Source organism: Alligator mississippiensis, chromosome 2 (genome assembly GCF_030867095.1).
Source record: "Alligator mississippiensis isolate rAllMis1 chromosome 2, rAllMis1, whole genome shotgun sequence".
Lineage (NCBI taxonomy): Eukaryota > Metazoa > Chordata > Crocodylia > Alligatoridae > Alligator > Alligator mississippiensis.
The window spans coordinates 197,452,173-197,479,931 of record NC_081825.1 but is presented as its reverse complement, the minus strand read 5'-3'; the positions used below and the strand labels follow the sequence as shown (position 1 = coordinate 197,479,931).

At 42.7% G+C, this 27,759-nt stretch overlaps 2 protein-coding genes across 6 annotated transcripts in view; both read left to right on the top strand.

The window, feature by feature from the left end:
- The first annotated feature begins 1,789 nt into the window (after nucleotides 1-1,789).
- On the top strand, nucleotides 1,790-21,260 carry TMEM9B (TMEM9 domain family member B). The gene is made up of 5 exons (XM_006268222.4): nucleotides 1,790-1,977; nucleotides 6,069-6,160; nucleotides 12,190-12,298; nucleotides 13,024-13,158; nucleotides 18,416-21,260. The coding sequence occupies exons 1-5, from the start codon at nucleotides 1,885-1,887 to the stop codon at nucleotides 18,569-18,571; spliced, it is 585 nt and encodes a 194-aa protein (XP_006268284.2). The 5' UTR covers nucleotides 1,790-1,884; the 3' UTR covers nucleotides 18,572-21,260.
- A 4,635-nt stretch (nucleotides 21,261-25,895) lies between these two features.
- C2H11orf16 (chromosome 2 C11orf16 homolog) overlaps nucleotides 25,896-27,759 on the top strand; it is a 28,170-nt gene continuing 26,306 nt past the window's right edge. For 2 of the 5 annotated variants that reach the window (XM_019476702.2, XM_019476701.2), the window contains exon 1: nucleotides 25,900-27,102. The gene's annotated coding sequence lies outside the window, so the exon portion shown is untranslated. Of the gene's footprint in view, nucleotides 27,103-27,759 lie in introns of all 5 variants that reach the window. The other 3 variants (XM_019476703.2, XM_019476699.2, XM_019476700.2) reach the window with 3 other exon arrangements.

Sequence of the window (27,759 nt, the reverse complement as noted above, 5' to 3'; positions counted from 1 at the left end):
GTCCTTTTTTCTGAAATGCCTTTTGTGCAAAACATGGCTAGCTACACTCAGCACCCTTGTGATGAAGGAAGCAACATCCACATCTTACAAACCTCTACGCCTGGGAAGATCTTGGACCATATCATTAAATAATTTATTTTTAAGCACCTACAAGAGAACAAGGTGATCAAAAGCAGTCAACGAGGATTAACGAAGAACAAGTCATGCCTGAACAGCCTGATTTCCTTCTATGACATGATGGGCTCTGTGGATGTGGGAAGGAGGGAATGTGATGTACTGTGACTTTAGCAAGGCGCTTCACACTGTCTCCCATGATATTCCTATTATAAAACTACAGAAATATTGTCTAGATGAAAATATAGCTAGATGGTACATAACTGGTTGGATCATCATGCTCGAAAGAGTAGTCATCAATGTCTTGATGTCCAGAACGCAGGGCAGATGTGGACCTGTATAGACTAAAGAAGATATATGGGCTGAAGCTCACTTCACTGTTTAGCATCTTCATCAGTGATTTGGATGGGATTGAGCGTGCACTTGGCAAATTTGCAGATGACACCAAGCTGGGTGGAGCTGCTGACACACTGGAGCGTAGGGCTAGAATCCAGAATGACTTGACAAACTGGAGAAGCAGGTGGCTAAGGAAAAGATGGTGACAGGTTATTTTCTGTGGCAACCGGGGACAGAACAGGGACTACTGCTTTGACATAGGAGCCAGGGACATTTTGGTTGGACGTTAGGAAGAACTTCCCCACTCCACTCCATGGGTCATCAAGTGTTGGAAGAGAGGACTGCCAGCAGGGAGCAGGGCCTAGATCTTCTAAGGACAGAGCCAGTATGTAATTATGTTGGTTAGGGGTTTGATTTCTTGTTTAACTAACCTGGTTAGCGTGGGACAAACCCTAGGGTAGAAAGTTACACATGTGCAATGGCAGTTGCCCGCAGTATAGTTAACCAGCCACCACTGGTGACGTGTAGGCCATGCACATGGGTGCATGCGCACCCCCTGAGCGTGGTGGTGTACCCCGAGAAAAGGAACCACTGACACTATTGGCAGTGCCTGCAGGCAGTTGCTGCTTGCCACCGCCCCCCCACTTTTCGCCACCAACAATGTTGGCAGAGTCTGCGGGCGGTCCGCAATCACCACTGGCCACCACCACTGCTGCCAGCGATGTCTGTGGGTGGCCACCGACCACTGTTTGGCACTCACTGCCCCGCATCCGCCTTCCCGCCAACGGCGCTGCAGCTGTCTGAGGCTCACGGTGCCCGTCTCCTTCCTGGACAGGAACAGCAGTAGACACACAAAGTACACTTATGCCACAATAGGTGGGTTTTTACTGGTATGTGTGTGTGTTTTCAGTGTGTGCGTGTGTGTTCTCGGGGGGGGGGGTGCTTTGTGTGTGTGTGTGCGCCCACGTGTGTGGGTTTTTATTGGGGTGTGTGTTTTTACTGTTTTCTGCGGGTGTGTTCAGTGTGTGTGTTTTCACTGTGTGTGTGTGTGTTCTCGGGGGGGGGGGGGGTGTTTTCAGTGTGTGCTTTCCCTGGTGGTGCCTGTTCCCGCGGTTCCAAAAACGCGGCTGTGACCGAGGTGTGACGAGCGCCGTGTGTAACCCCGCTCCACGACGGCGGCCGGCGGGAGGTGTGGTCCCGCACTGGGAGCGCCTCGGCGCGAGGCCGCTCCCCCCGCGGGCTGCCCGGAACGCTGAGGCTGAGACACGCCCGGAACCTTCGGACGCCGCCGCGCGGGGGGGCTTTTCCAGGGCGGACTCGGCCTCGCGTCACGTGACGCGTGAGCGACGGAAGGCGGAAGTGATGGTGCCGGAGCAGCCCTCGGGAGCTCGGGGGCTGGTGTCGCGCCGGCGCCGGTAAGAAAGGACCGGGCGGATGCGGATCCGAGACTCGACGATGGCTGCACGCGCCGGGCTGTGCTCACTGCTGGCGCTGGCAGTGCTCGCGGGTCTCGGGGCGGCCACGAAGGTGAGCCCTTTGGCGCGGCACCGGCGGGCGGAACAGCCGTTAGAGCGAGCAGGCTGTGCGTGCGTCGAATCCCCCCTCCCCCCTCCGAGGCTGTGCGCGTGTGGAACCCGGCGGGAGGGGCTTTCGCTCACCGTGGGGGAGGGGAGCCGCGCGCTGGGGGCTGGGAGGGGCGGGGTCACGTGGGAGGGGCGTGGGGGGTGCCGGGCCTCTGCTGCCAGTGTTTAGGAGGCAGCTCTCCCCCTACACCCATATACACACATACATGCGTGTACACACACACACACACAGGAACATGCGTGTGCACCCACATATTCGAGTACGTGTGTGCGCACATACGTAAATGTACATACACACACGTGCACACATGCACATACATGTGTGCACAGGCTTCTGTGACTTGAAGCTGGTTTACTTGCGTTGTGCAAGGACATACGCAAAGCAGCATATAAGTCGGTGCGGACACCTTGCATGCTGCCCCCTCTCTTCCTTTTTCACTTCTGTCGCTGCCTGCTTGAGAGGCAGACTTGGCACTGGCTGCCCCATTCTGACATGCAGCTCTCATGTCCGAGACCTGCTGCAGATAGCCCCAAAATTAGGGAGGGTCATGGGAAAATTATGACCATTAATTGCTTGAGCTTCCTGAGCCAATGGGCTCGGTATTGGTGGTCTTGGTCTTTGGCAGACAGACACGTTTTTTGTTTGTTTGTTTTTAAATTCTTTTCTATGTAGAAAGGGTGAAGTGAGTGTCTGTTTTATGTTTGTCGGCCACACTGTTTTGTGACTTGTGTCAGAGAAATGGGATGTTGGTAGATGTCATGTGAATAGGGTAGATGTTGGTAGACGTCTCTCTCTTCTTGTCCCTGCTTATTTTTCAGCTATAAGATGTGAATATTAGGGATCTGACATTACTAACTGGGACGGCACCGTAGATTTCGTAGATTTTCAGGGTCAGAAGGGACCTCAGCAGATCATTGAGTCTGACCTCCTGTCCCGGGCAGGAAAGAGAGCTGGCGTCAGATGATCCCAGCCAGGTGCTTGTCCAGTCTCTTCTTAAAGACCCCCAAGGTTGGGGACAGCACCAGCTCCCTTGGAAGCTCATTCCAGACTCTGGTAACCCTTACCATGAAGTTCTTCCTGATGTCTAACCTGAATCTGCTGTCTGTCAGTTTGTGGCCATTGTTCCTAGTTACTCCAAGGGGCACCTTGGTAAACAGAGTATCTCCTATTCCTTGCTGCCTGTCCCCCTGACAAATTTGTAAACAGCCACCATATCCCTTTTCAGCCTTCTCTTATGGAGGCTGAAGAGATCTAGGTCCCTCAACCTCTCCTCATAGGACCTATCCTGCAGGCCCCTAACCATATGAGTGGTCCTCCTCTGGACCCTCTCAAAGTTATCCATATCTCTCTTGAAGTGCGGTGCCCAAAACTGGACGCAGTACTCCACCTGTGGTTTTACCGGTGCCGCATAGAGGGGAAGTATTACCTCCCTAGACCTGTTCGTAATGCACCTATTAATGCATGATAGACTGTGGTTAGCTGTATTGATCATTTTATCAGATTGCCGACTCATGTTCATCTTTAAATGAACTATGACTCCGAGATCCCTTTCTGCTGCTGTGCTGCTTAGAAAGTACTCCCTCAATCTGTATGTGTATTGGTGATTCCTTCTTCCTAGGGGCAACACTTTGCACTTATCCTTGTTCAACTGCATCCTATTTTGTTCTACCCACTTTTCCAACTTGTCCAAATCCTCCTGAATCCATTCCCTGCCCTCCAGTGTGTCTGCTTTGCCCCGTAATTTAGTGTCATCTGTGAATTTGGACGGTGTGTTCAATATGCCCTTGTCCAAATCACTGATGAAGGTGTTGAACATCTTCGGCCTGAGGACCAAGCCCTGTGGGACACCACTGCCCACATCATTCCAGGTTGATACCAACCCATCCACTACTGCTTTCTGGGTGCGTCCCATAAGCCAATTGGCCACCTACCTGACTGTGTAATCATCTGAGTCACAGCCACTCTGTTTTTTTTTTTTATGAGAATGGGATGTGACATCTATCAAAGGCTTTTTTAAAACCAAATATATGACGTCTACCTCGACTTCTGCATCTAAGAAGTTTGTGACCTGGCTGTAAAAAGAAACAGGGTTTATCAGGCAGGATTTACCTGCTGTGAATCCACTCTGGTTGCCCTTCAGCATTACTTTCCTGCTGGACTCACACAAATGTATTCCTTAATCATTTTTTCAAAGGTTTTCCTAAGGATAGAGGTGAGACTAACCAGTCTATAGTTACCCAGATCCTCCTTGTTCCCCTTTTTGAAAATAGGGCCCACATTGGCCCTTTTCCAGTCCCCTGGGACCTGTCCTGAGCACCATGAGTGCTCATTGAGCATCTGTCAGGCATGGGAGGGCAATCAGGCACATGTCTGTCAAAGAAGCTTTTTGCTGCTGTGCTTCTGTACTGCTGTATTTTTAGAATGCAAAAGGGGAGCAGGGGCCTCCGATGTGTGTCCTCTTTTGCCATGGCTCTGTCTTGTTGCCCAAATTTTAGTGTCCTGGGTGTGAGCACCTTATTCTCTCTCTGGTTTTGTTCTTGTCTCTTCTGGCTTCTGCTGTTTCATTGCTCTAGATTTGTTTTGGTTTTCTTTTTATCTGATTAAAATGTGAGTTGGTGCTGTGCTGTTGACTGCTGTCTTGTAGCAGATGAACACTCGACATAAATCTCTTTGCTGTCTTTTACAGAGTGTGAATGCTCTTTTATGAGCTAGCTGACAGCAAGCACTTCCCGCTTTATTCAGGGATCTTGACACACAGCATTCTTCTTTAATATTAATTAGACCTTGGACTTCCCTGCAGCAAGGTATAAACATACAAAATGATTGTCCTCAGCAGGTGGGTGAGCCAGACCAGTCCCTGGTGGGTTTTTTAATGAGCTACAGCCACTTAAGCTTGCTCTTACCTTTACTGACCAAACCAGTGTTGAATCCAGGGTAGATACTTCTCATCCTTGCCTTTATAAACAGCCTCCTGTGCTACACTTCATAGAAAGCTTACTTGAATCAAGTGGGCCAAGTATCACCATTGGCTCTTGCTCTCACTTCCTCAGAGCAGTTAATCTGATTTGCGATTAAGCCAGCCTCTGAAGGATTTATAAACCTGTTGCTGGCCCCTCCAAAAACCTACCACATCCCTGGACACAGGAAAAGGGAAGAATTGTTTCCTTATTATAGGCTTTCATTACTCCTTTCCCATTTGAATACAACTCCTCCCAGTCCAAAAGAAACTAAAAAACTTTAAAGTGCAGTTTCCAGTGCATATCTCTGTACTGTTCATTCTGTTGTACTTTCCTTTCTTCAGTGCTTTCCTTGCATATACTTGGGCTCTGCCACTTTCTTTTCCTTTTGGTTTGCTTCTCCCTCTTTCTCTTTCTTTTATGTCAGATTCCAGTTGGCTGCCCTTGACTTTGGTCTTTTTGTCCTCTTACCCCCAACTGCATTAAAACAAGAGGGCCATGTGCTACAGTGCTTCCCCTAATGGTTTCTTGTAAAAGTCTGTCTCTGCCAAGGAAGGATAGTAAGTAATTGGTGAGGAAAGACTTGTCCACCAGGGTACTGTTACCAGACTGCCTTTCTTGTTGACTGTTTCCTCATCCAGCCTTTTTATGCTGTTCACTGTCCCATTCTGCATCATCTTCAATGTGTGATGACAGCTGTACAGAGAATTTGGCTGTACCATGCTAAAATCCTCTTTAAAAAGCTCATGTTATAGAAAATTGAGATAATTTAAAGCAATGCATTTTGTTTTTCCAAAGAAATTGTTGTCATGTGGGTAGGCTCCTGCTACATTACTTTGATCTGTAAAGTTCTGGCAATTGAGTGCTCTCCTTTAAAATAGTTACTGCTTTCTCTGACACTTGTGGGGAAGAGGGGGAGCAGCGATTATGGTGATGTAGATACTTTACAAATAGTTGAAGTACATGTAAAATGTATATTGTAGCTGCTAAGTTTATGTTGTTGTTGTCGTTTTTTTGTTAAGAGCTTTGATGGTTGATGACACTTTTTTTTTTTCTAAGCTTATGTTTATTTTCCAGGATTCAGAGGATGCCCGATGTAAATGCATATGTCCTCCTTACAAAGACAGTCGTGGCAATATTTACAACAGAAATGTTACACAGAAAGACTGGTAAGTTTGTGGGGAATTATAAAGGTTTATAAGGTTATGTTTCATTTGTCTTTGTCACCTTTCCAAGATGACACACATGAGAGATGGTTCTCTCTTTTGTAATTGTATGAAGGGAACTGTAGGATTGGGCAAGGCCTCAAGCTATTCTCTCTGCTCTCTTTTTTGTGGGGGTGGAGAGGGGGATGGGTTAGGGGTGCATCGATAGAGATTTTTGCAGCCCATAGCTACAGCCAATTATTAAGGAGGCATATCGGCCGATACTGATCTGATTTCTGGTTACAGCCCGGTAGCTTGGTGAGCTGCCTCCAGCTGGCCAGTCTGATATGGGGGAGAGGAGGAAGGAAAGGGGCATGGGGGGAGCAGATGAATGCGCTCGCAGTGAGGGAGGCATGGGGCTGGAGCTGGGGCAGGGGCAAGCGCTGCCCAGTCAGGGTGGGGTGGGCATGGGACGGAGCTGCAACTCATTCGGGGGGGGTAAGGGAGGTATGGCTCCTGTGGCTGCACAGCGCTCGTCTGGGAGCCACTGGTCCACCAGCTCATCCGGCACTTGCCTGTTTGTCCTGCAGCTCCTGCCACTGCTCCCACCACTTGTCTGGGAGGGCGTGGTTGGGGGGCGTGTGCCCCTGGATCTGTGCAGGGCAGGCTGGGGCCAGAGCTGTGCCAAGCTCTTCCTGGTGGGGTGGGGCTGCACTGGGAAGGGGCTATGGCAAATTTGTAGTTTCCTCTTTGAAATCTCTGGGTTTGTCTTGTAAACCATGTATAGGTGTTTTCCCACATAACAGTACTAATATTGTGCAACCCCCCATAGCATTCTTAAAAGCATCTCCCTGGTTAAGAATCATTGGAATGGATTGTAATTATTTGGCTTTGACAAGGATTCCTCAATTAGTGAGTCTCCTGCTATGTCAAATACCTGATCAACTGTTTTTTAATGGAATTTGGCTAGAGAGTGCATTTATGTGCATTAAAGTTGGGAATGTTAGTGGTGTATATTTTTGCCTTCTATTCAGCAATAAAACTTGCTTGTAGATGCAGAACAGTATGATATACAGCATCCATTTAGTATTAGTTCAGTTATTTATGTGACACAGGAGCTAGATCAATTTTTAGCGTCTCTAAATTATTCACCACATAATGGCTGCTTACAACTGGTTTATCCGCTCACAAAGTCTGATGTTAATGTCTGATATGGTGAGCATCATGGGTATAATAATGAGCCTACAATTTGGGAGTCTTGTTGGTTCTTTCACTGAGATTATTTTTTGGTGCTTCAGACACTGGACCTAATCACGCAGGAGCTTGTATGTATAAGCTGAGGATGCAGGAACCTTACTAAAAGTGTTTGCCATATGGTGAATTTGGGTCCATAGCTATTGTGGACCATTTCAGCTCTGACTGAATAATACATTAAACTGCATGTCTGGTACAAAAGGTAACTATTGCTGAGCCACTCTGTAATATGAACCACAATGTGATTGGACTTGACAGTCTTGTAAGAGGGGCAAAAACAGAAAGAGTTGCCATAGTAGATTTTAACTTTAAGATAGGGGAACTAGAAAGAAATTAAAAGTGACACCAAAAAAGGTTAAAAACTTGCAACCAGCATGGAAGCTGCTTAAGAACATCATATTGAAGACACAAAGTAAATGACTACTACAAATATTTTTTTTTAAAAAAGGAGGGAGGAAAGTAGATCACATGGTCAAATGACACTAAGAAAAGGAAAAAAATATTCATTTAAAAAGTGAAAGTCAAATCTGAATGTGGTGAAGGTGAGCACAAGCTCTAGCAGGTCAAATGTAAAAGTGCCATAATACAAGCTAAAAAAGAATTTGAGGAGGAATTTACTAGAGACATAAAGCATAACGATAAAAAAGTTTTAAAGTATGTTAGAAGCGGAAGGTTGCTTAGGAATCAGTTGGGCCACTAGATGATCAGGTTGTAAAAAGAGTACTAAAAGAGGGCAAGGCTATTACTGAGGAACTCGGTGAGTTTTTTGCATCATTCTTTACTCTTGTTAGGGAGATTTCCTTATTGGAACCAATCCTTCCAGAGCACATGTCAATAGAACTGACCCCAAAAAACCATTTTTCCGCTTGCGGTTATATGGGAATTTCTGGGGAGAAATCAGCATGGCTTTTCAAAAGGGAGATCATGCCTCATCAGCCTATTAGAATCTTTTCAGGATGTCAACCAGAATGTGGATCGGAGTGATGGTAGTGTATCTGGACTTCAAAAAGCCTTTGACAATGTCTTGCATCAAAGGCTCAATGGAATTTGGGTTGCCACAAGATTAGTGCTTGTGGATCAGAATTTGATGTAAGGATAGAAAAGAAAGAGTAGGTATAAAGGGTCAGTTTTTAAACTAGAAACAAGTAAACAGTAGGGTGCCCTGAGTATCTGTGTTGGAATCCATGGTTTTTAATATATTCCTAAACAATGTGGGGAGGGGGCTCGGTAGTAATGTGGCCAAGTTTACAAATGACACAAAATTATTCAGAGTAATAAAGAGCAATGCAGTTCTCAAAGAACTACAGAAGTATCTTGAAAAACTGAACTGATAGGCAACACAATTGCAGATGAAATGGCATGTTGATAAGTGGGGAGTGATGCATATGGAAAAAATAACCCAAATGTATACATACACAGGGATAGGTTGTACATATTAATTGTTATCACACAGGAAGATTTCTTGGAGTCATTTTAGACAGTTTGTCAAAAACATAAGTTCAGTGTTCAGCAGCAGTCAAAAAGACTAATTAAAATGTTAGAGATTATTAAGAAGAGAATTGTAAGCAATACTATGGTATGGTATGGTAAAGGCTTACAAAAATATTCAGTGCTGCAGTGAAATAGGGATTTACCTGTCACACTACTAGAACTAGAGTACATGAAATGAAACTATTAGGGAGTGGGCTTAAAACCAACAAAAGGCAGTTCTTTTTCACACAGCGTATAATAAACTTGTGGAACACATTGCCATAAATGTAAAGGCTGATGGTTCTAATCCATTTCAAAGGGGAGTTGGAAAGATTCATAGAGGAAAGATCTAGCAGTAGGTATTGAATTACCATAGCAAGGTGCAGCCTCTGAATCAGAAGTTCCTAAACCTCTGACTGTGGGTAAGCTGCAACAGGAGTGGAACAGGGCCAAGAAAATTCTGGACATACCCTGTTCACCCTCTCCCTCGGCATCCTCTCTGCCACAGACAGGATACTGGTTTACGTGGACCTATGGTCAGACCCAGTAAATGGCAGTTCTTATGTTCTCACAAGACTGAATAAAAGTGGTTTAGTATGTACTGATGATTAGTGGAGCCAACTTCCCTGATGCTCTGCTAGCTAAATGAGTTTAAGATGTACATACATAGTTTCTGTCTGCTCATCTCCCTTGTATACAAGGGAATGTTCCCTTAATTCTGTTAATTCCCATTATTTCAAGCCATGGTTTGCAACATTCAAATGCCCAGTCAGGTTCTCTTGAGAGTGATGCTCTTTCCTTCATAGTTTTTATTTTGTTTCAACAGACCAAACATGTTCTAAGGTCCTTGCATATTGTTAATGAGGATAAAATAGGACGACTTAGGAATTTAAATAAAAATGTGGGTATGTTAAGACAAATATATTTATCAAAATCCTTGTATGCTAATGCTCATTCATAGCTTTTACAGGTGTCCTCATTTGAGACTTAGTTACACTACCAGTGTACTAAACTGAACAAGAACAGTCTAAGATTTGCTGCCATTGCTATTTGATGTATTTATAAGACAGTCAAGTGGAAGCAACTTCATATTCTGCTCATGTGAGCATACACTGTTGATGACTTACTTCGAGTTGACTTGGAATTTGAATATTGCAGTTAGTAGCACAGGAGAACTTCCAAATAAAAATATAATCTCCTTTCTCTTCTTAACAGAACTCAGAATTTTTGAATTTTGATAATTAGATTTTTTTTCCTCAGGCTTTTAAAGGAAAATACAAATGAGACACAAGGGGTTGGTGAGGTTGTAGCTGGTCACCTGGCTTCCAGGCATAATAATCCAGCCCCTGTTGGATCTTCTTAACTGAGTGGTGCTTCCATAGCAGCTCTATTAGTATCTTAATAACCTGCCTGTGGCTATTCTGTTACTGGGACACCCAAGCTAGAAAGTGGCCCCAGCAGTAAATAAGTGCTTGTATACCAAAAGGAAGCCTTCAGTTAGAGGTATAAACAAGCAGAGTGTGAGTCAGCAAAAGGCCCAGGATTGCACAATGCTTTGGCAGGGAGCAGCAGTCTTGTGATGGCTGGTGTCTGAGGTTGGAATTTTATAAAGACAAGGGCTCATATGCCAAAAGCACAGTTAAAGATCTTATCTTGCATTGCTTAATTTTAGCTCAATAATGCTTGCACTTACTTGTTTTTCTACTTTGTCTGTTGGAGAAAACTGAATATATTCCCAAACAGCCACTTTTTGTGTTGCTTAAAAAAACAAAGGAGTGGAGTAGGGGCAAGCACACTAGCTTCACACTCCCTCTGGTACATGTGTAACTCTCATTTGCAAGAATAGTTGTTATCATGTACCAAAGGGAGATTGATCTTCCTTCAGGCACTGGAAGGATGACCTAGTTTGGGGTTTCCCAACTTCTGGGGGGCTGCATGCCATGCTGCCCGTGTGCTGCACTCCTCGGTTCTCTTGAATCCCCAGCTGTGAACTTCCTCAGCCCTGGGGGGTGCCCTGCTCTCAGGGGTAGGAAGCAGAAGCTGAAGGAAGATCTCAGAGACTCTAGCAGCAGCCAGAGTGCCATGTGGGAATGGATGCCCTGACTAGGGCCTGCATTTAAACCCCTGGGGGACCACATAGAGGCTATCAGTTAGCCCTGACTTAGATGGAGAGGGGGATACAAAATTGAATGCTGAAGAATAAAAGGAAAAAAGAGGACAGTAGCTGGAATAGTTGCCACTTATCTCCATGACTATGTTAGATGAAGACTCTTTTTCCAGCCCTTTTTGTTCTGATTAGTTTTATGGGGGGGAGCAAATTTATACTCTTTATTATAGCCCTGATTATACCAAGTGTTGAATGCTCTGCTGTGCCCAAATAAACTAAATGAGCCATAACTCTGGTAACTGTTGATAACAATGGGGCAGGGCTGTTCTTGAGCTTTCATTACTTATTGCATAACACATACATGATTGATGTAAATGTCACATGCCCCTTTTGGTTCTGTACTACACAGAAAGCTAGAGGAGACTGGGATGGGGGAAGGAGCAGTTATCTCATCTCTTTATTTAAAGGGAGATCCCTTTGGGATCACTAAAAGTGGCCAGCATGCTACTAGGCATGGGGACAAAATAACTTTGGGGATGGAATAAGGTGGAAGAAAAAACTTGGCTCACAGGAATTTATTGGACCAAGTTTTGTTTGCTAATTTAAACGTATGTTCCCAGTGCAGGGTGTAGCAGGATGATATGGAAGGGAGAAAAAACAGGAGTGGGAAGAGTTTCTGTGAGGCTGGAGTAAAAGCATGCTTCAGTGCAGGGCTCTACTCTTAAATTGTGGCCTTGTAATTTGTACTTCTCAGCATTGGTATAGAACAGGGGTAGCCAACCAACAGCACATGCCACAGGTAGCCTCCTTATTTGACAAGTAAGATTAGGGAGGGAACAGGCATCTCAGCAGGAGCTTGGGCAGGGAGCAGAGTAGAGAACAGAAGACACAACAGCAGATCATACAGGGGAAGGGGATCTGAGTGGCATTTGGGGAGGGTACCAGGCCCCTGCTGGCCTAAAATATGTTTAGTTAGTTCTAGTAAGAATTTGCAAGCAAGCTAGATGGTGAAGTCTGAGCAACGAGTCGCTCGGGTAACTAAACTTGTTGAAAAGTGGCTCTATTAAATCTTAGATGTTATAACCCAGGAAAGTTGGGCTTAACCAAAGATTGGCCTCTCTTGCCTGCAGTTATGGAGCCTGCACATTGTGAACAGTAGAAACTGTCCAAAGAGTTGGGTAAAACCAGCCAAACTGACTATAAGCAATTTGTTTGTCTCCAGTGACTGTCTTCATGTGGTTGACCCTATGCCAGTCCTAGGACCTGACGTGGAAGCGTATTGCCTACGTTGTGAATGCAAATATGAAGAGAGAAGCACATACACTATTAAGGTAACAATATAATTCCCCTGCTACATATTCAAGTCTTTCATCCACCCATAAAACAGAGCTGACAAAATAAAAGCAAAACATCCCAAGTACTGTAAAGCTTGAAAATATCTCCCTTTCTAAACATCTTGTTCATAATAATTGAACATAAAGTGAACAGTAGTGACACCACATGGCAACTAAGACTTGGTCTTAGAGGGGATACACTTAACTTTTTAGTTTCAAAATTTGATCTGATATTTGCTAGAAGCTTTTGGATTTTGAAGCATTCTGATGTTTTAAGTGTGTGACTATTTAGAATTTGCCTTGCTACATTTTTTATGGTTTTCAATCTCCATTGATGTTTTTGTGCAAGTCTTAGATAAGTAGGGAATGAAGACAAATTGGTGTGGCTGTAATAGGAACCTCTGATTTTTGTCAACCAGCCCACTGCACAACCTGGATGTTGTTATTCTTTGTGGTAGGATTCTTTCCACCAGCTACCAGTCTTGCTTGCGGCAAAGAGTTGAAATCTCAGCAAAGACCATTAAGAAGAGGAAATTCTTCCCTAAACAAAACTTTCTTTTGTTTTGTCATTAGTTTCAAATTAATTTGTGTGTTTGTGGCCAAAGTTAATAAGCTTAAAGCAGTTGTGTTTCTTTGCTTTTGCTGTCTGTTGTGTTGAAAGCATTGTGTGGAGCATATTTCCAACACTACCATAAACTCTGCATACATTTTACAACATGCAGGTTACAATCATACTCTATTTATCCATCTTGGGGCTGCTTCTGCTATATATGGTGTACCTTACCTTGGTAGAACCTATCCTAAAGAGACGTCTCTTTGGACATTCACAGCTTATACAAAGTGATGAAGACGTTGGGGTAAGTTTACCTCGTTTGAATGCTGTTGAACATTTTGTGGCAGGCTGTATGTGAGAAAATATGGAATGTAATACACACCCGTAGGTCTTCAAAGTTCGTGGTGGGGTGGGGCATGTTCGCAGTGTTAATTGTCATGGCTCCCAGACCTGAAGCAATTAATGCCATCACTGCTTGCTTGCTCACTGCCTCACCCCCCCAGTCTTCCATCCCAACACACACGCACAATTTCTGGAGTCATAAGGATCCCTTTTCTTCGCCTATAATGGACCCCCCAATTTCTCCCAGCTGGTTTTGGGGAGGAAGGTACAGGTTATGTGCAAGGAAGTATTGAGTGATGAGAGAGCTTTTTCCTCAGGGAAAAACCACCTTTTTGCAAGGGGGCATGATAATCTCCAGATTTGCAGGAGGTTGTAATGGCCTCTGCAGAACCTTTTGTTTTTGGACGTTAAGATCAGGAGCTGGAGTTTCCTCACTGTTACCTCAGTCTAAATTTTGGGGAAGAAAGGGATGAAAAAGTAGGAATTAAAATGTGTCCTTTTAAACGTTGATGCCTTCAGTCCTGGTAGTGGTTGCTACATACTAGGTGGTCTTGTGCAGTGGAAAAGGAAAAATCTTAACAGTACAGACATGAATGAGATGGTCTTCCCTGGATATGCCAACAGATGTTAGCGGAGATACTAAAAGATTAAATGCTTGACAGTGAAGTACTATCATGAGGTAACCTAGGAGATTACAAATAAATAATTTTCCTTTGCATTATAACTAGCTACATGCATGATGAGAATACATTCCCATAGATCAAGATAATTTTTTCTCAAGAGTTCTGTCTGAATAAAGGAAATAGACCATAGATAACCAGTGGGAGCAGTTGCTTCCCCAGTGTTTGGCCCAGTATTTTTATTCTTAATGTAGATAAAAATACATAGATAAGACAAGTTAGATGACATTGCAAGCACAGTCAGCTTTGTAAATGTGATGGTCCATATGCTATGAAGAGACGTCTGAGCGGAGAATGTGGATATGCTAACCTGGGGTAACCTTGATGGAAGGAGAGGAGAAAATCAGTATTGTGCCCTTTTTGATCAAAGAATTTTAAGGCTCTCAGTCTGTGATAAGAAATTAAAGTACATGAAATATCTAAAAGCATAGAGTCTAGAAAATAAACTCATATTCTTGCTATATTCGGCCAAACCACATTGGTAGTAGATATTAAAATATATTTTAAGTGCAGTGTATCTTTACTAAGTTAGAAACCACACCCCTCTTCCCCCCCCCCCCCAAAAAAAACAACAAAAAAACCAACCCTCAGTCCTATAAGGAGGTATAGTTTGGTTTGCTTTATTCAAATCTGCTAGCAGCCTAGACAACTCTAGTTTCTAGTTTAATATGGTTTTAAATGACCATTTAATCTGTACCCTCATTTAAAAGTGCTCGTTATAGCCTATATGTGGTCCTTAAGAATATTGTCATTAGTGCTTTCAGAGTAAGTAGTTGGCTAATGATGCAGCAAAGCTAAAGAGTTTCACGCTGATGTTAGAGAGCCCAAATTCGCTTTGTTTATTGTAAAACAAAAGGCTGTCTTTGTTTACACACACTGTTTAAAAGTCCTGTGTCTAGAGGTGCACTGATGCATCAATCCATATCATATTGGCACCGATAAAAGGAACATTGACATTATTGACAATCAGCTTTTTTTGGCTGATGTGGCCGATTTAAATGCCACATGCATGCTCAGCCACAGTGTGCACGCAGCCAGGCAGCGTGGAGAGCAGTGTCCATCTGGTAAGTCTGTTGGGGGTCGGGTGGAGGGAGGAAGGGGGTGTGGGGAGGGGCAGATCAAGGCCCTGCAATGAGGGAGGGAGTGGGGCAGGGGCAGACACTGCCCAACTGGGGCAGGGCGTGGGATGGAACTACAAGTGGTGCGTCCAGGGGGGATGGAAGGGGCTGGCTCCTGCCACTTTGCATGGGGGGCGGCATGGGGGGCATGTACCCCCTAGATCTGTGTGCAAGCTGAGGGCAGGCTGCCACTTGGGGCTGGGGGTAGTGCCAGGCTCTTCCCAGTGGCAGGGCGTGGCTGGGGCTGTGCTCAGGGTGGGTGGTGGTGGTGCTGGGAGGAGGGATATGGGGTGGGATACAGCCACCCCAAAACTCACCGTAGCCTCCCTGACCCTGCCTTCCCTCCCAGCACCACCGCTGCCCACCCTGAGCACAGCCCCGGCCCAACCTCTCTGCTAGGAAGAGCCTAGCACTGCTCCCAGCCTGCAGCTGCAGCCCGCCCTCACCCCGCACATAGATCTGGGGAGCATGTGTCCCCCCCATGCCTCCCCCAGGAGGGAACTGCCCTGCCTCCCCATGGGAGCCACCCTGCTTCCCTGCACCCCCTGGATGAGCCGCTTAAGCTGCATCCCACACCACGCCCTGCCCCAGCTGGGCAGCGCCTACCCCAGCCCCACTCCCCTCCCTCACTACAGGGCCTTAATCTGCCCCCCCATTCCCACACCCCTTCTCCCCAGTAGACTTACCAGCCAGACACTGCTCTCCAAGCTTCTGGGTTGCGTATTGGCAGTCGGATTGGTATCGTCCGATACGGCTTCTCAATGAACGGCCATCGGTATCAGCAAAAAAAAATCATTATCAGTGCACCCCTAAAATGTCAGTGAGTGTCATTTTAACTGCTTTACATTCCCAGCTTGTCTGCTCTGAGGAATCATATTTGAGGAAATTTGCTCTGTATCTTTATATGCAGGGTAGGTCAGATTTACTTCCATCGTACTTACCAAACTGTTCTGAACACTTAGAATTGTTATCCTGGGCAATTTGAGAAAAGTATATCACTTAGTCTTGCCCACCAACCATCATGATGGAAAGTAACTGTTTTTATCCTTCAGAGATTATGTTTCCATTGTGGAAACGTAACTTCAGTATATTCAATAAATATTTTCCTGGATAGTGTCTGTAACAGTACATACAATACAACTTCACTGCACATCTACAGTATATTTACACTGCTCAGTTAGCCTAGTTGATTGACACGTGTCTGAGCAACTAAGCTAACCTAGCTTGTATTCAACTCCCACCCCAACAAAGTTCCATCTGTGTTATTGTGTCATCACTATCTCTGCTTTTACCCATGCATGTATGAGGCATGTCCCACGGTTCTTTTTGCTGAGATTTTGTTGACATCTTCACCACAAAGTTGGTGGATTCCAACCTGAATAAAACTGGAACCCACACTCTAATGTATGCCATAGCACTGTGAAGCTAGCATGGGTTTAATAGTCTTTCAAACCTGGATAGAGGGTTTAGGGGCAGGGTGGAATAGAATTTGGATTCACTATGCACTAAAGATAACCTCTGATCCTTCCTGTCTTCATCTGTGGAGCAAAAACTCTCGCACAAGTTCATTGCTCTGAGTGCTGCAGCATCCTCTCAGACCAGAAAAGTGCTTCTGTCTGTTCACATAGCTGTGCAAAGATGATTTTCCTACTTCCTCACTTAGCCCACGTCACGTCTTTCATCTCATCCATTCATTGGCTGCTTGTTTTTATCACATCAAATACAATCTGCTTACCTTTGTTCTCAAGGTCCTTTGCAGCATATCGTGTTCCTTAACAGTTATGGCTCATATGGTGAAAGACGGTTCCTGTCTCTGTGTTGTCATTGAGCCCAGTCTTTTCTGTGCCCTCACATTAAACTCTCAAACAAGCACTTCCTTGCCCTCTCTCATGCTGCCCCTCTTAGTGGAAGGAGCTCCCTGTAATTTTTTTCAAAGCGATTTGCACTATGCTATTTCATATCCTTCCTTTAGGTCCCTGTTAAAAGTTCAATAGGATCTGACCAGCAGTCTCAATAATCGCCCCTTCTGTCATGCTGCATACGCATGGCACAAGATGCTGTTGTTGGGATTGCAATCGAATCCTAACCATGATGTGGTGCCCCTAAGGCTAGGAGCCCTGATCAGCTAACTGGGCACAGTAGTCAGCTGATCAGCTTGGCCACATGTGCAATTCAAGGCATGATGGGAATCAGCTGCAAAGTTGTTTTGCATATTTTATGTAATAACTTTGTGCCTTATTCTCTGTTTTATTGTACCATTATTTGCACCAGTGTGGCTGGGTTACTTCTTAAGATGTGATTAACTGTATTGTCTAAATTTTATTGTGCGCTCCTATTCATGTATTATCACTTGCTTCATACTTGGATTACAAACTCCTTGAACTAGGCATCATCTAGTTCTGTATTTGTACAGTACTCGAGGACCCTGTTCCGTCCTGGCCCGTATCTTGGGGATTCCTAGGTAGTACTGCAGTGTAATCCATGACAGTCCATTTAAGGAGGATCCTCCTTAAATAGGTCATTGTGACTGTGTTCCTTTATACAGCACATGTCACTAATACCCACCACTTTTGAAATGTGGGTTTTGGCAAAAGGAAGTCAACGCATAGAAATGCAAAAAGCGCAGAAACAAATCAGTAGTGTTTATCCTAATATGTCATTTATGTAATCTTTTCAAATGTCGTTATATCTCCGTGGGATTTATTTATTGGAAAAAATACAGCTTTGGCAGGTACTGTTAAAAAAACAGGTAGAGGAAACAGTAAATAAATGCTGGGTTGTTGTTGAGGTTTTTGTCATTAAAACAGCTGTATTTACCCTCTGTTTTTCAGACAGCTGAGCACAATGGAGTTGGTTTAGTAAATATCAAAGGGTGTTGGTTTTTACTTAGCATCTTTGTGTGAACATCTCAAACAGCTTTACAGTAACCAGTTGAAAGCTGGTGGCATACTGACATGGGCTCCTCCATTTTCCATTTTTAAATTGGAGTCCACTCATGAAAACTGATGGGAGAATCCCTGTATCTTGGTCACCCAGGCTTCTGATTCAAAGAGCTCCTAAAAAAAAAATGTAATGCTTAGCACATGGTACTAAGACATATTCTCTTGCCCACAGAAGGACTGGTTCTTCTTCCATGGGACTTGGTGGCTAAGCTTCCAATGACAGCCATGGTGTAAAATCAGACCCCATATTACCATTGTGTTGCATGAGTTGCTGCTGGTATGAGGCCTCCCCTTAAAGAGCACGCACGCTAAATTTGGCTCCTCTAAGGAAAACTCATAGCAGTTAATTTCTGTAAAGTGCTGAAGTTCCTATCTGTTTTTAAAGGTTGTCAAGCCTAGTGTGTCTTCCTTTTGTCCAGGATAATGTATTTACACAGTTAAAATCACAGAAATATAAATGTTACTTTCTGCAACTTTAGGATCATCAACCTTTTGCCAACGCTCATGCTGTGCTGGCTCGTTCTCGGAGTCGTACCAACGTGTTGAACAAAGTGGAGTATGCTCAGCAGCGTTGGAAGCTGCAGGTCCAAGAGCAACGCAAATCTGTCTTTGACCGCCATGTTGTGTTGAGTTAACTGATGTCAAGTTGAGTTAACTGATAACTGGAAGAAAGCAAAATGGACTAATGGAACTAGCTGACTTATGTCTTCCTGCTCCTACCACTTCTGAAGGGTTCTTTAACTGGTTTGTTATTGTTGGCAAAAAAGCATTTGAACCTTTTGCAAGAATGTACCAGAGTGGAAGCTATTAAAAATGAATACCTGTAATTAGCCTAAAGCTAATAATTCTTTGTTTTCAGATCGCTTTTGCTAACAGAACTAAAACAAACAAACAAAATCAAAGGTATCTTTGGATATAACTCTGATACTGTATTTATCATTATGACTTTAAGATGGTTTTTAAATGTATATTTCTCACTTCTGCTTCTGTGATTTAAGTAGTAACAGGGAATATACTTTGTCACAAGAGATTGGTTACAACTCACTAATCAGGTTACACAGACTTTTGTAAATATACTTGGGGTTTCTCCTGGTTACTTAGAGCTGTGTATTAGGAACCTAAATCTTGTGGTGTAGTTTTCATTTTTAAGATTAGTGGGTGGTATTCATCACTTGGTTTGTGCACTGATTCTTTGAGGAAGCTTAAATGGACAGTGACTGTTGATGAGCTGCAGACTTAAAGTACTGTGATGTAGATAAATTCTAATGCAGTGCACATTAAGCCAGTTTGGCATTTTACTCTCTTGATTTGATCATTTAATATATTGTGTATGGTATCTTACAAAAACATCTTTTCCCATCTCTTCATGAGTAAAGTCTCAGGAGTTAGTAGATGATAAAGTATTTATTTTACAACAACCACAAGGAAAAAACCCTTTTGCATTTGTCTCCAGTGATGGTCTAATGCACATACCTTTAACTAGCGCCTGTCACCTTGGGACTAGCTGTACCTTTTTTTTTTTTTAACTGTGGTTCTGTGCTCATCCCTCTAAGAGGTGTATACAGGTTATTAACTTTCATATATCCTCTTTGGAATGTAACAATTAAAAATGATTGTGCTGATTTTTGAAAAGCCTACTTGCTGTTTCTGTATTTCATAATTTCCATGGATGGCAAGAAGGGAGAAATACTTTACATTTTTTAAACCATTTTGCCAGGTACTTCAGATTACAGATTAATGTTCAGTGTTTTGATTGGGGAAACATGAGTCAGGACTGGCAATTGAGTACAGATTACTTCTAATTGAATTCATATCCAGTGTTGGTAGTAGTAGCTGCAAGTTATTCCCATTTTGATGGGAAGCCTTGTCACTGCTCTGTGTGCAGTAAAAGCTAAAATAAGTTAGCTACAGTCCAACTTCCAGTAGGAAAAATAGCAAAATACCCATGCTTAGTTCTGCTGGGTGCTCTTGTTTGTGCTTAAAGCAGCAGAACAGAGGAGAACAAACCCCTGTTGCATACCCGAATCCAGGTGCAGATGGATATTGCAGCTGAGCCACAACCATCCTTGCACTGCCTTAGTTCTGTGCAGATCAAGGACTTCACTCACTTCTCAGTACAGTCACTGCACCCATTTCACAAAATCCAGAACTCTTTTAATACCAGTAGGGTTATCATGTGTGCTTTTACCTGTAGTAAAAAAAAAATAAAAAAAATCATTTGCTAGTAGAAGATTGAGAGCCAGTAGAGTGAGAAACCAAGCTTTAGTTACTATTGCTTTTCTCAACACCCAAACTCGTGACTCCCAGGTCAACAGGGACAACAATGCCCTCATCCTCCATACAGGAAATACAGTGTTGAAATTCTTTGCTTCATGGTCACTTGTTCTTTACCATTTCAGATGGCTGCCCTACCAGCAGCCTTACTCCTTGCATGTCTTCTCTGAAGAAGCCTTGAAGGAAGGGAAATGGTGGTTCCTACAAGGAAGGTCTTGAAATGTTTTGAATTCCACATATACTAGCCTTCTTCCTGATGTAAAGGTAGCAGCAAGCAAGTCTATGTTTTAAATCCTGGATGGGTCTTCCCAGGAAGGAAAAGTGCAACTCTTTCAGCGTACCAGATTCACAGTCAGTAATTTTAGGTTGTGCTTGAAAATGATTAAGAAAATGAGCTGATCAATAGGAAATGCAGTTTGTTGCTCATTTTAATGCAGATGAAAATGGAGATTTCTCAAATGAGTTAACTTATTATACATTGGATTCAAGTTAGAATGTGCTTTAATACTGGATGCAAACTTCATAAACTCGTTGGGCAGCTTTAATATGTAGCAGAGACCCACTTTTAAAAGCTATGGTTACTGATAAGACTGCTGCAGAATGTGTGTTGCCATTGTCTTGTGCCCTGTCAATGTCTTCCTTGTCCAGCACACCCAGGCTCTGCATCTCATGGAAATTCCCCTAGAGAAAACGTGGGCCCTTCTCACTCCTGAAGTGATGCAAATGGAGCAGAGAAGGTTTAGTCTGGCCCAGTGCAGAGATCCTGGAAACAGCTAACCCAAGAGACCACTGAAGGTTGCTCAAAACAAAACTGATCTTGTGACACTACCATAAAATCAATTTAGTTGAAAATACCAGTTTCATGTACCCCTTATTCAAATATATTGATTTGTGTATTGAATGAAAACATAAAGGTCTAGTTATTTTTTTTATGCTGATTATGTAGTGAGATGTAAAATTTAATTAAATGAAAAGACGTTCATTACTGCAAATTGCTGCAGCATATGGATGAGGGATATAAATAAAACATCTTCCTGATTTACTTTTTAAGGTAGTTCAATTGTATCTAATATATCTAAACTTTCTAGCCTATCATTCTAAGATTTGTTGCCATCATAGTTACAGTGTGGGTGGTAAAAACTAAACCAGAAAAGAGCAGATATAACTGTAAGCTACTTTGCATATTGTCGGTTGACTATAAATTACACCAGTCTTTTGACTCAACTCAGCAGTATTAGAGGTACATCATTCAGGTAAGAAACGTCAAGAAATACATATGGAAAATTACGTACTGCTATGGCTGGCTAAATGTCAACTGACTTTTGTAAATGATTTCTCAAGACTAATGTGTGTGAGAGACACTAGGTAGTTAAGAGTACTTTAATCAGTCTTCTTTAATCTATTTTTTATTAAAAACATAAGCTACTACTTTTATATAAGAATTAAAATGCTATTTTTGAAATTTATAATGCAAAACAGATATTTTACAGGCATATTCAGCTGCCTCAAAATTGGAAACTCTGTTTCTGTGGATTGTTTTGGAGTTTTTACTCCATCTCAGAACAGGTGAGTCTTTTGTAGCAGACAAGAAATGCTGTATTGCTTCTGATTTTATGTTTTGGTTTAGATGTGAGCCTGGCACATAATGTGTTGTATAATGTAGTTGTGTAGCAAGTATTAAGTGCCATCCAACTAATGCTGTAAGTACCTGATGATATCTTTGTTGGCTTTTACAGTGCAGATGCAGTTACTGGCATTTGTATTTTAGTGGAACATAAACAAATTAAAACTTCCTATCTTTTTCCCCCCAGTATTAACAAAGGAAGCAATCATCACTTGTCTGCTGTTTTGAATTTACAGTACATACGTATGTTCAACTTGGATCTTTTCCCACATGTAGTGAGGCAACTTATTCTGTAATTTAACATGCATTTGTGTTCAGCATTTGCCTTTGCTAGCACCTAGCATACTAAAGCATCTGTTCTAGAACTTGCTTTCCCTTTATATAACGTAGCATGCTAAAATAGATTCTCAACTCAGTGAAAAATGTGAAGCTCTAGGTAGTAAAATTCATTGTATCAAATGATACAGAACACAAATCTATTTTGATAAATATAACTTTATGCACAGGGAAAATAGGCCCAAACAAGCAATCATACAATTCCTTCCCTTCTCAATGGAGTGGGTATGAAGGTATTAGAGAAGCTGCAAGTCATGGTGAAGAAGTTGGATTAATGGCAAAATTCTTCCATCAGATACTGCACTATTCCTCTGTGAATATCGAATGTTTGGTATTTTTTTATTTTTTTTTAATAGGTGGTGATACTGGGCATTTCCAGTACTGTTAGGAAATTCTTCTGTAGTCTTTCCTTTTAGGACGGCATGATGTAACCTGATTTTAAGAGTGGCACGTAGATGTGGAAGTGGATGGTATTCTGGCTGGACTCTGCATCAACAAAGATTGTGTGCAATCCCTGTGAACAGATCCTGGTAAAATACTGTCTGCTTTAAACTTTTTAAATGTGGCTTTCAGTTAGAAAAATAATCAGTGCTGGAATGCTAAGATTAAAGGACTCCTGACATAGCTTGATAACCTTGTACAGTATAGCTTCCTACTGATGGTGCTTTTGCAATCTCTTTTTAATCTTCGGAGTGTGATTTGAGCAGTTAAAACCCAATCCAGAGTAGTTTATCTGTGGTACCTATAGTTAGGCCTCTTGTAGAGAGAAGGTGGAAGCATCCTCCATTTATGGACACCATGAATTGGAAAGGGATTACCAAGAATATGCTGATCTCTGCAATACTCTCATATTCATTCACTTTAGCTGCAGAAGCCTTTCTTCCTAATACAGTACTTCATTACTGAAGGTATATGATCTGGACGTTTTTTGTCATCCTTTTAATATGAAGCTAAGCTGACTCTCAGATCATTGCAAATCAGTGGGAGCAAACTGTTTAAAACAAACGTGGGTCCCTCCAAGAAATGCATTTCTCTCATAGACCTGGCGTAGCACTTCACAGACACAAGATTGAGGGCCCCACACAAGAAATTTTCAAACCAATTAATACAAAGAGGTGGTAGGATAACAGAGCAAGCTGTCAAGCTTTCAGCGGACGTTTATGTTCAGTGGGGGTGCTAGTTACTTGAGCTGTAATCTACATGGTTTTGGGGGAAGTGGGAGAGTGCATGGGGCTGGATAGGATGTTGCTTAACATGCCAGACTTGTTTATATAACATCAGCAATGAGTACTAATTTCTGTCCATTTCAGCCTGAGCTGGGATCGGTTTGTGACGTTTGTTTCCACGTGCCTATTAAATTGGAGCTCAAGAAGCAGCTTGATTGCTGTTCCGTTTAGGAAGGTGTACAGAGTTGTGTTGTCTTTACTTAGCACTTTTTGGTAAGTTTCTCTAGCATGAGCTGGTTTCTGGGCCTAGCAAAGACTATGTTCAAATGGTGCATCCATTGTGACAGTCTCTCATATCATTCTATAGTAGCATAAATTAATTTAGAAGTCTTTCCTGGAACATCTTACTGATGGCAGGTAACCCTTAAACTCAAGGTATGACTTAATTAATATGCAGTTATACATTTCCAGGTTCAATGCAACCCCCCCTGGATAGTAAAAACTACTGTAACTTCATGGACAAATTACCCATCTATGGTGACTCACATCATGTGCCATTGCCCAGGCCTTTTGGTGGGGATCCCTTCGTCACATTTCACGTATACCCTGAGACTCCTCCCCAGGTTGCTTGCTCTGAAGATTTGTCAGTACTTCCTTTTGCATCTGAGCAGTTAATCTCTGAGAATTTCTACAGTGATCCCTGCAGCTTCCCTTATCAAGTTCCCCATGTCAATCAGGGCAGAGGAGAGTACTCATATGGACCAGCTTTCATCAGAAAAAGGAATGAGAGGGAAAGGCAGCGGGTTAAGTGTGTCAATGAAGGATACGCCAAGCTCAGACATCACCTGCCTGAGGAATACTTAGAAAAACGGCTCAGCAAGGTAGAAACACTTCGGGCTGCAATAAAATACATTAGTCATCTACAGTCTGTTCTATACAGTGATCCTCTGGTGATGGAGAAGAATAGCCAGGCACCAAGCCAAGGCAACTGTCAGACAGCTCCAGTTTTGAGGTCTATTTGAAGTCCTCCGACCAAATAAAAAATACTCTTAAATTTGAAAGCTTTAATAACCATTGTATTATGAGTAACATGCATTTCTGGGAAACCGGTTCATTTTATGTGCTGTCCAAAGCACCCATCAGTACCAGCATGCTTGAAAAAATTAAAGTTAGCCTACTGCGACTATACTAAAAAGAGATGTGTTAATGGGCAAGAAAATCATATCTGGACTGTCTTAAGTCTTGGAAATTAGAGAAAAATGTTAATTGGAGACCAAGAGTTTAATAGCTGTTTGTCATTCTTTCAGCGAAAATTAACTGTCTGTGCTGTCTCAGCTTGCAGGTTCTAAATAAAATAACATTTTCACTGATGAGCTGCTGTTCATTTTCAGGGATAATGAAATGGGTTTTCCCTGTGAACGCACTTCCCTGGGGGAGCTTTTCTCTAACTGCCAGTCTCTTCCACAGAATACAAGACTTTTTGTAAAGGTCCTTGGGGTGTTATTAGTAGGCCCCAATAAATTTTCATTTATGGCACAGTGCACTTACCTGGGCTTGGGGGAATGCTACATTTTTGGATATGGGCCCTTCCTTTTATTAAGCAATATTTAGTATGTGAAACCTGAAGCTCTTCCTTGGGGTTTAAACCCCATTTCTCATGGTCAGACTTCAATATGAGAGCCAAATATTGTCACTCATCCATGTTCTGCATGATTTTAGTTAATAAGCAGCTATGTTGAAAGTAAACAGGACTTTTCATAGAATAAAACAACTCATTGTGGGAGGGGAGAGCGTAGAATGTGGCCTGGAATAACTATACCTGGTGAGCTTTAAGTACTCGGCAGTTCCACTATGATCAAGGTATTTTTTCCTTCCCCTCTCCCCCCCAACTTTTTTTGTACACCGTAGCTATATGCCATTAGACAACGTATGGTTTCACTTTGCACGTATGACAGCAAAGTGATCTTTCTAGCAAGAGCCTAATTGCATGAGAGTGTTCAGGAGCATCTAGCCCATGGTTTGTACTGAGCTTTGATGTCTCTTGGGATAAAAGATGCACTACTATTATAGGCATATTTTGTTGGTGAATATCAGTCAATCTCCCCACTTACCATGAGGAGAGCTATTGCAACCTGGGTGCTGAGGAAAACAGAAAGAAGACCAAACAACATTAGTGCCTCAAACACAATTCCAGATGTGCCTTTTCTCTAAACACTCTGCAGAAATGCAGTGAAGTGGCCATCCAAATAATATCCCACTACTTGTTGAAGAGAAGGCATGTCTAGAAGCTGGAGCAGAGCTTGACAGGGAGATTCCTAAAATGCACATTCCTGACTGATCTTAAGCAAGTTAAGTAATCTCAGTTTTACTCATCTAGAGATGGCAGAGTCAGTCTAATCACCAAGGGATCCTGGTTTTGTCTGATTTAAAAATAGCCCCAATTTTTGGTTTAAGAAGTAACCCTAAATCCACTTTTTTCAGTGATTTAAATGAAACACCATTAATATATAGATATATGTATATAGTGATGTTTCATTTTAATCATGGAAGAATGTGGATTTGGGGTTACTTTTTTTTTTTAACTGAAAATTGGAGATTCTTTTAAATCAGAACCCCCCACCAGGATCTCTGTGATCACTGGACAGATTCCTAGAAGGGAACTTTACAAATTAGGGATACCCCTTTCGTTAACGAGAGGCCTTGAAACGTATGTTGGACCAAAGGCTCTTTGAGGAAGGATTCTTCCCAGTTCCAGGTTTGTACAAGGCTTACACAGTGGGACTGGGGTCTTCAGGGGTTGCTGTAATATAAATAGTAAAAGGCAGGCTCTGACTTCTTTAGCTATGTGCCATACCCGAGTGCTGTTGCAAAGCACAACCAGTCCACTGGCTCTTGCTCGCAAACATGCAACAATGCAGCTGCCTTTTGAGGAACTTTATGCTTGTAAGACCCAATCTCAGCCTGTGGGCTTGGCACTGCTCTCAGGCTGCTGCAGTGCCTCATTTTCAGGATTTGGTGTGATGCAGTGGGTGAAGGGAGCGTGCTTCATAGGAGTACTCCTGGGCTCCAGAAGCCACACTTCATCTCTGTATCTCAATTCACCCTTGTCTTTTTTACTTTCAATAGAAAGCAAGCCTTGTCTTTTTGGCCTGTGAGCTCTTAGGAGCAAGATCTTTCTGATCCTGGGTTCGTACAGCAGTTGAGACTCGGACTTGGTGTGGGGCCTCATGGTGTTACTGTAGTCTGCATAAATAAACAGAAGTGAGGCAACGCAAGGTTTGTAAAGTGATCTGAGGTTATCAGTTAACATATCTTGGCCACGGTCCTTTGACCCTCCTTGCACAGCCACAACACCCTTTATCATAATTGCACAGCTTCAGGTATTAGTAGGATAATATTTAGTTATTCAAAGGTGTAAAAAGGCCCATATATACAGAATGCAGTCTAGTACTACAGCCTGCACCCCTGACCTCCCTGCTACAGCTAACCTGACAATTTAATCATTTAATTGTCAGTGGTGTTTGAAATTAGGTATGTTAGACAAACCATTATCCTTGGTGGTTATGTTTCTGCACTTGTTAGCTGAGAAGCTCATGGGTGTGCCCGCTTGTCCTACTCCAATGCATCAGTTCCTGTTGGTAGTGGATCTATGGCAACCTGCTTAGTAACTAGAAAACACTGGCAGTGAATGACTTTCCACATCAAGCAGGAAAAGGAGCAGGATTTCTGAAGCTGTGCTGACAAGATTCAATACTCTTTATAACTGGTAAGTTCAATAAATGCCTTTCCCAGAACTGCTTGTTTAAGTAGCTGAAACTTCTCTACTAGACTCTTCTCTTTGGTCTGTGCTTTCTCCTGCCTACTTTGTACCCATTGGGAGACTAAACAGGGAACTTCACTCTTTCCCCCTTCCTCCCCTTATGCCAATAGGTGTCCCCAGCATCATATTCACTCAGAAATTAGTTTAAATGGAATATTAAAAATAAAATGATAGTTAACACAGACAATAATTTAAAATTCATGATGTCAGCAATCTTTTGGTGTCAGTTTGAGAATCAGTTGATTATATAAAGAAAGCTATCCATATAATTTCTGTTATTTAGTCTGATAATATTTGCAGAGATGATTATGGTTTATGATTTGGGTCTGGTGGTTATTGTTCAAAGAAACTATTTTATTCATGGAATTTGCTGAACTATCACAAGGTTTACCATCATGTTTGTTCTGTATCATTACATTTGTTTTAAAAAATGGTATCATTTTTAAAAGCAAAGATACATCACAGCCTCAGTTTCATTTTCAAAAGCAATTTAAACACCTGGAAGATTAAGTCCTATTGACTTTCAGCGTGAAAATTTTCCCCCAAGTGTGCAAACATCTCTGAGGTGATATACAAGCTTGGCTGGAAATCTGCATTAAATCT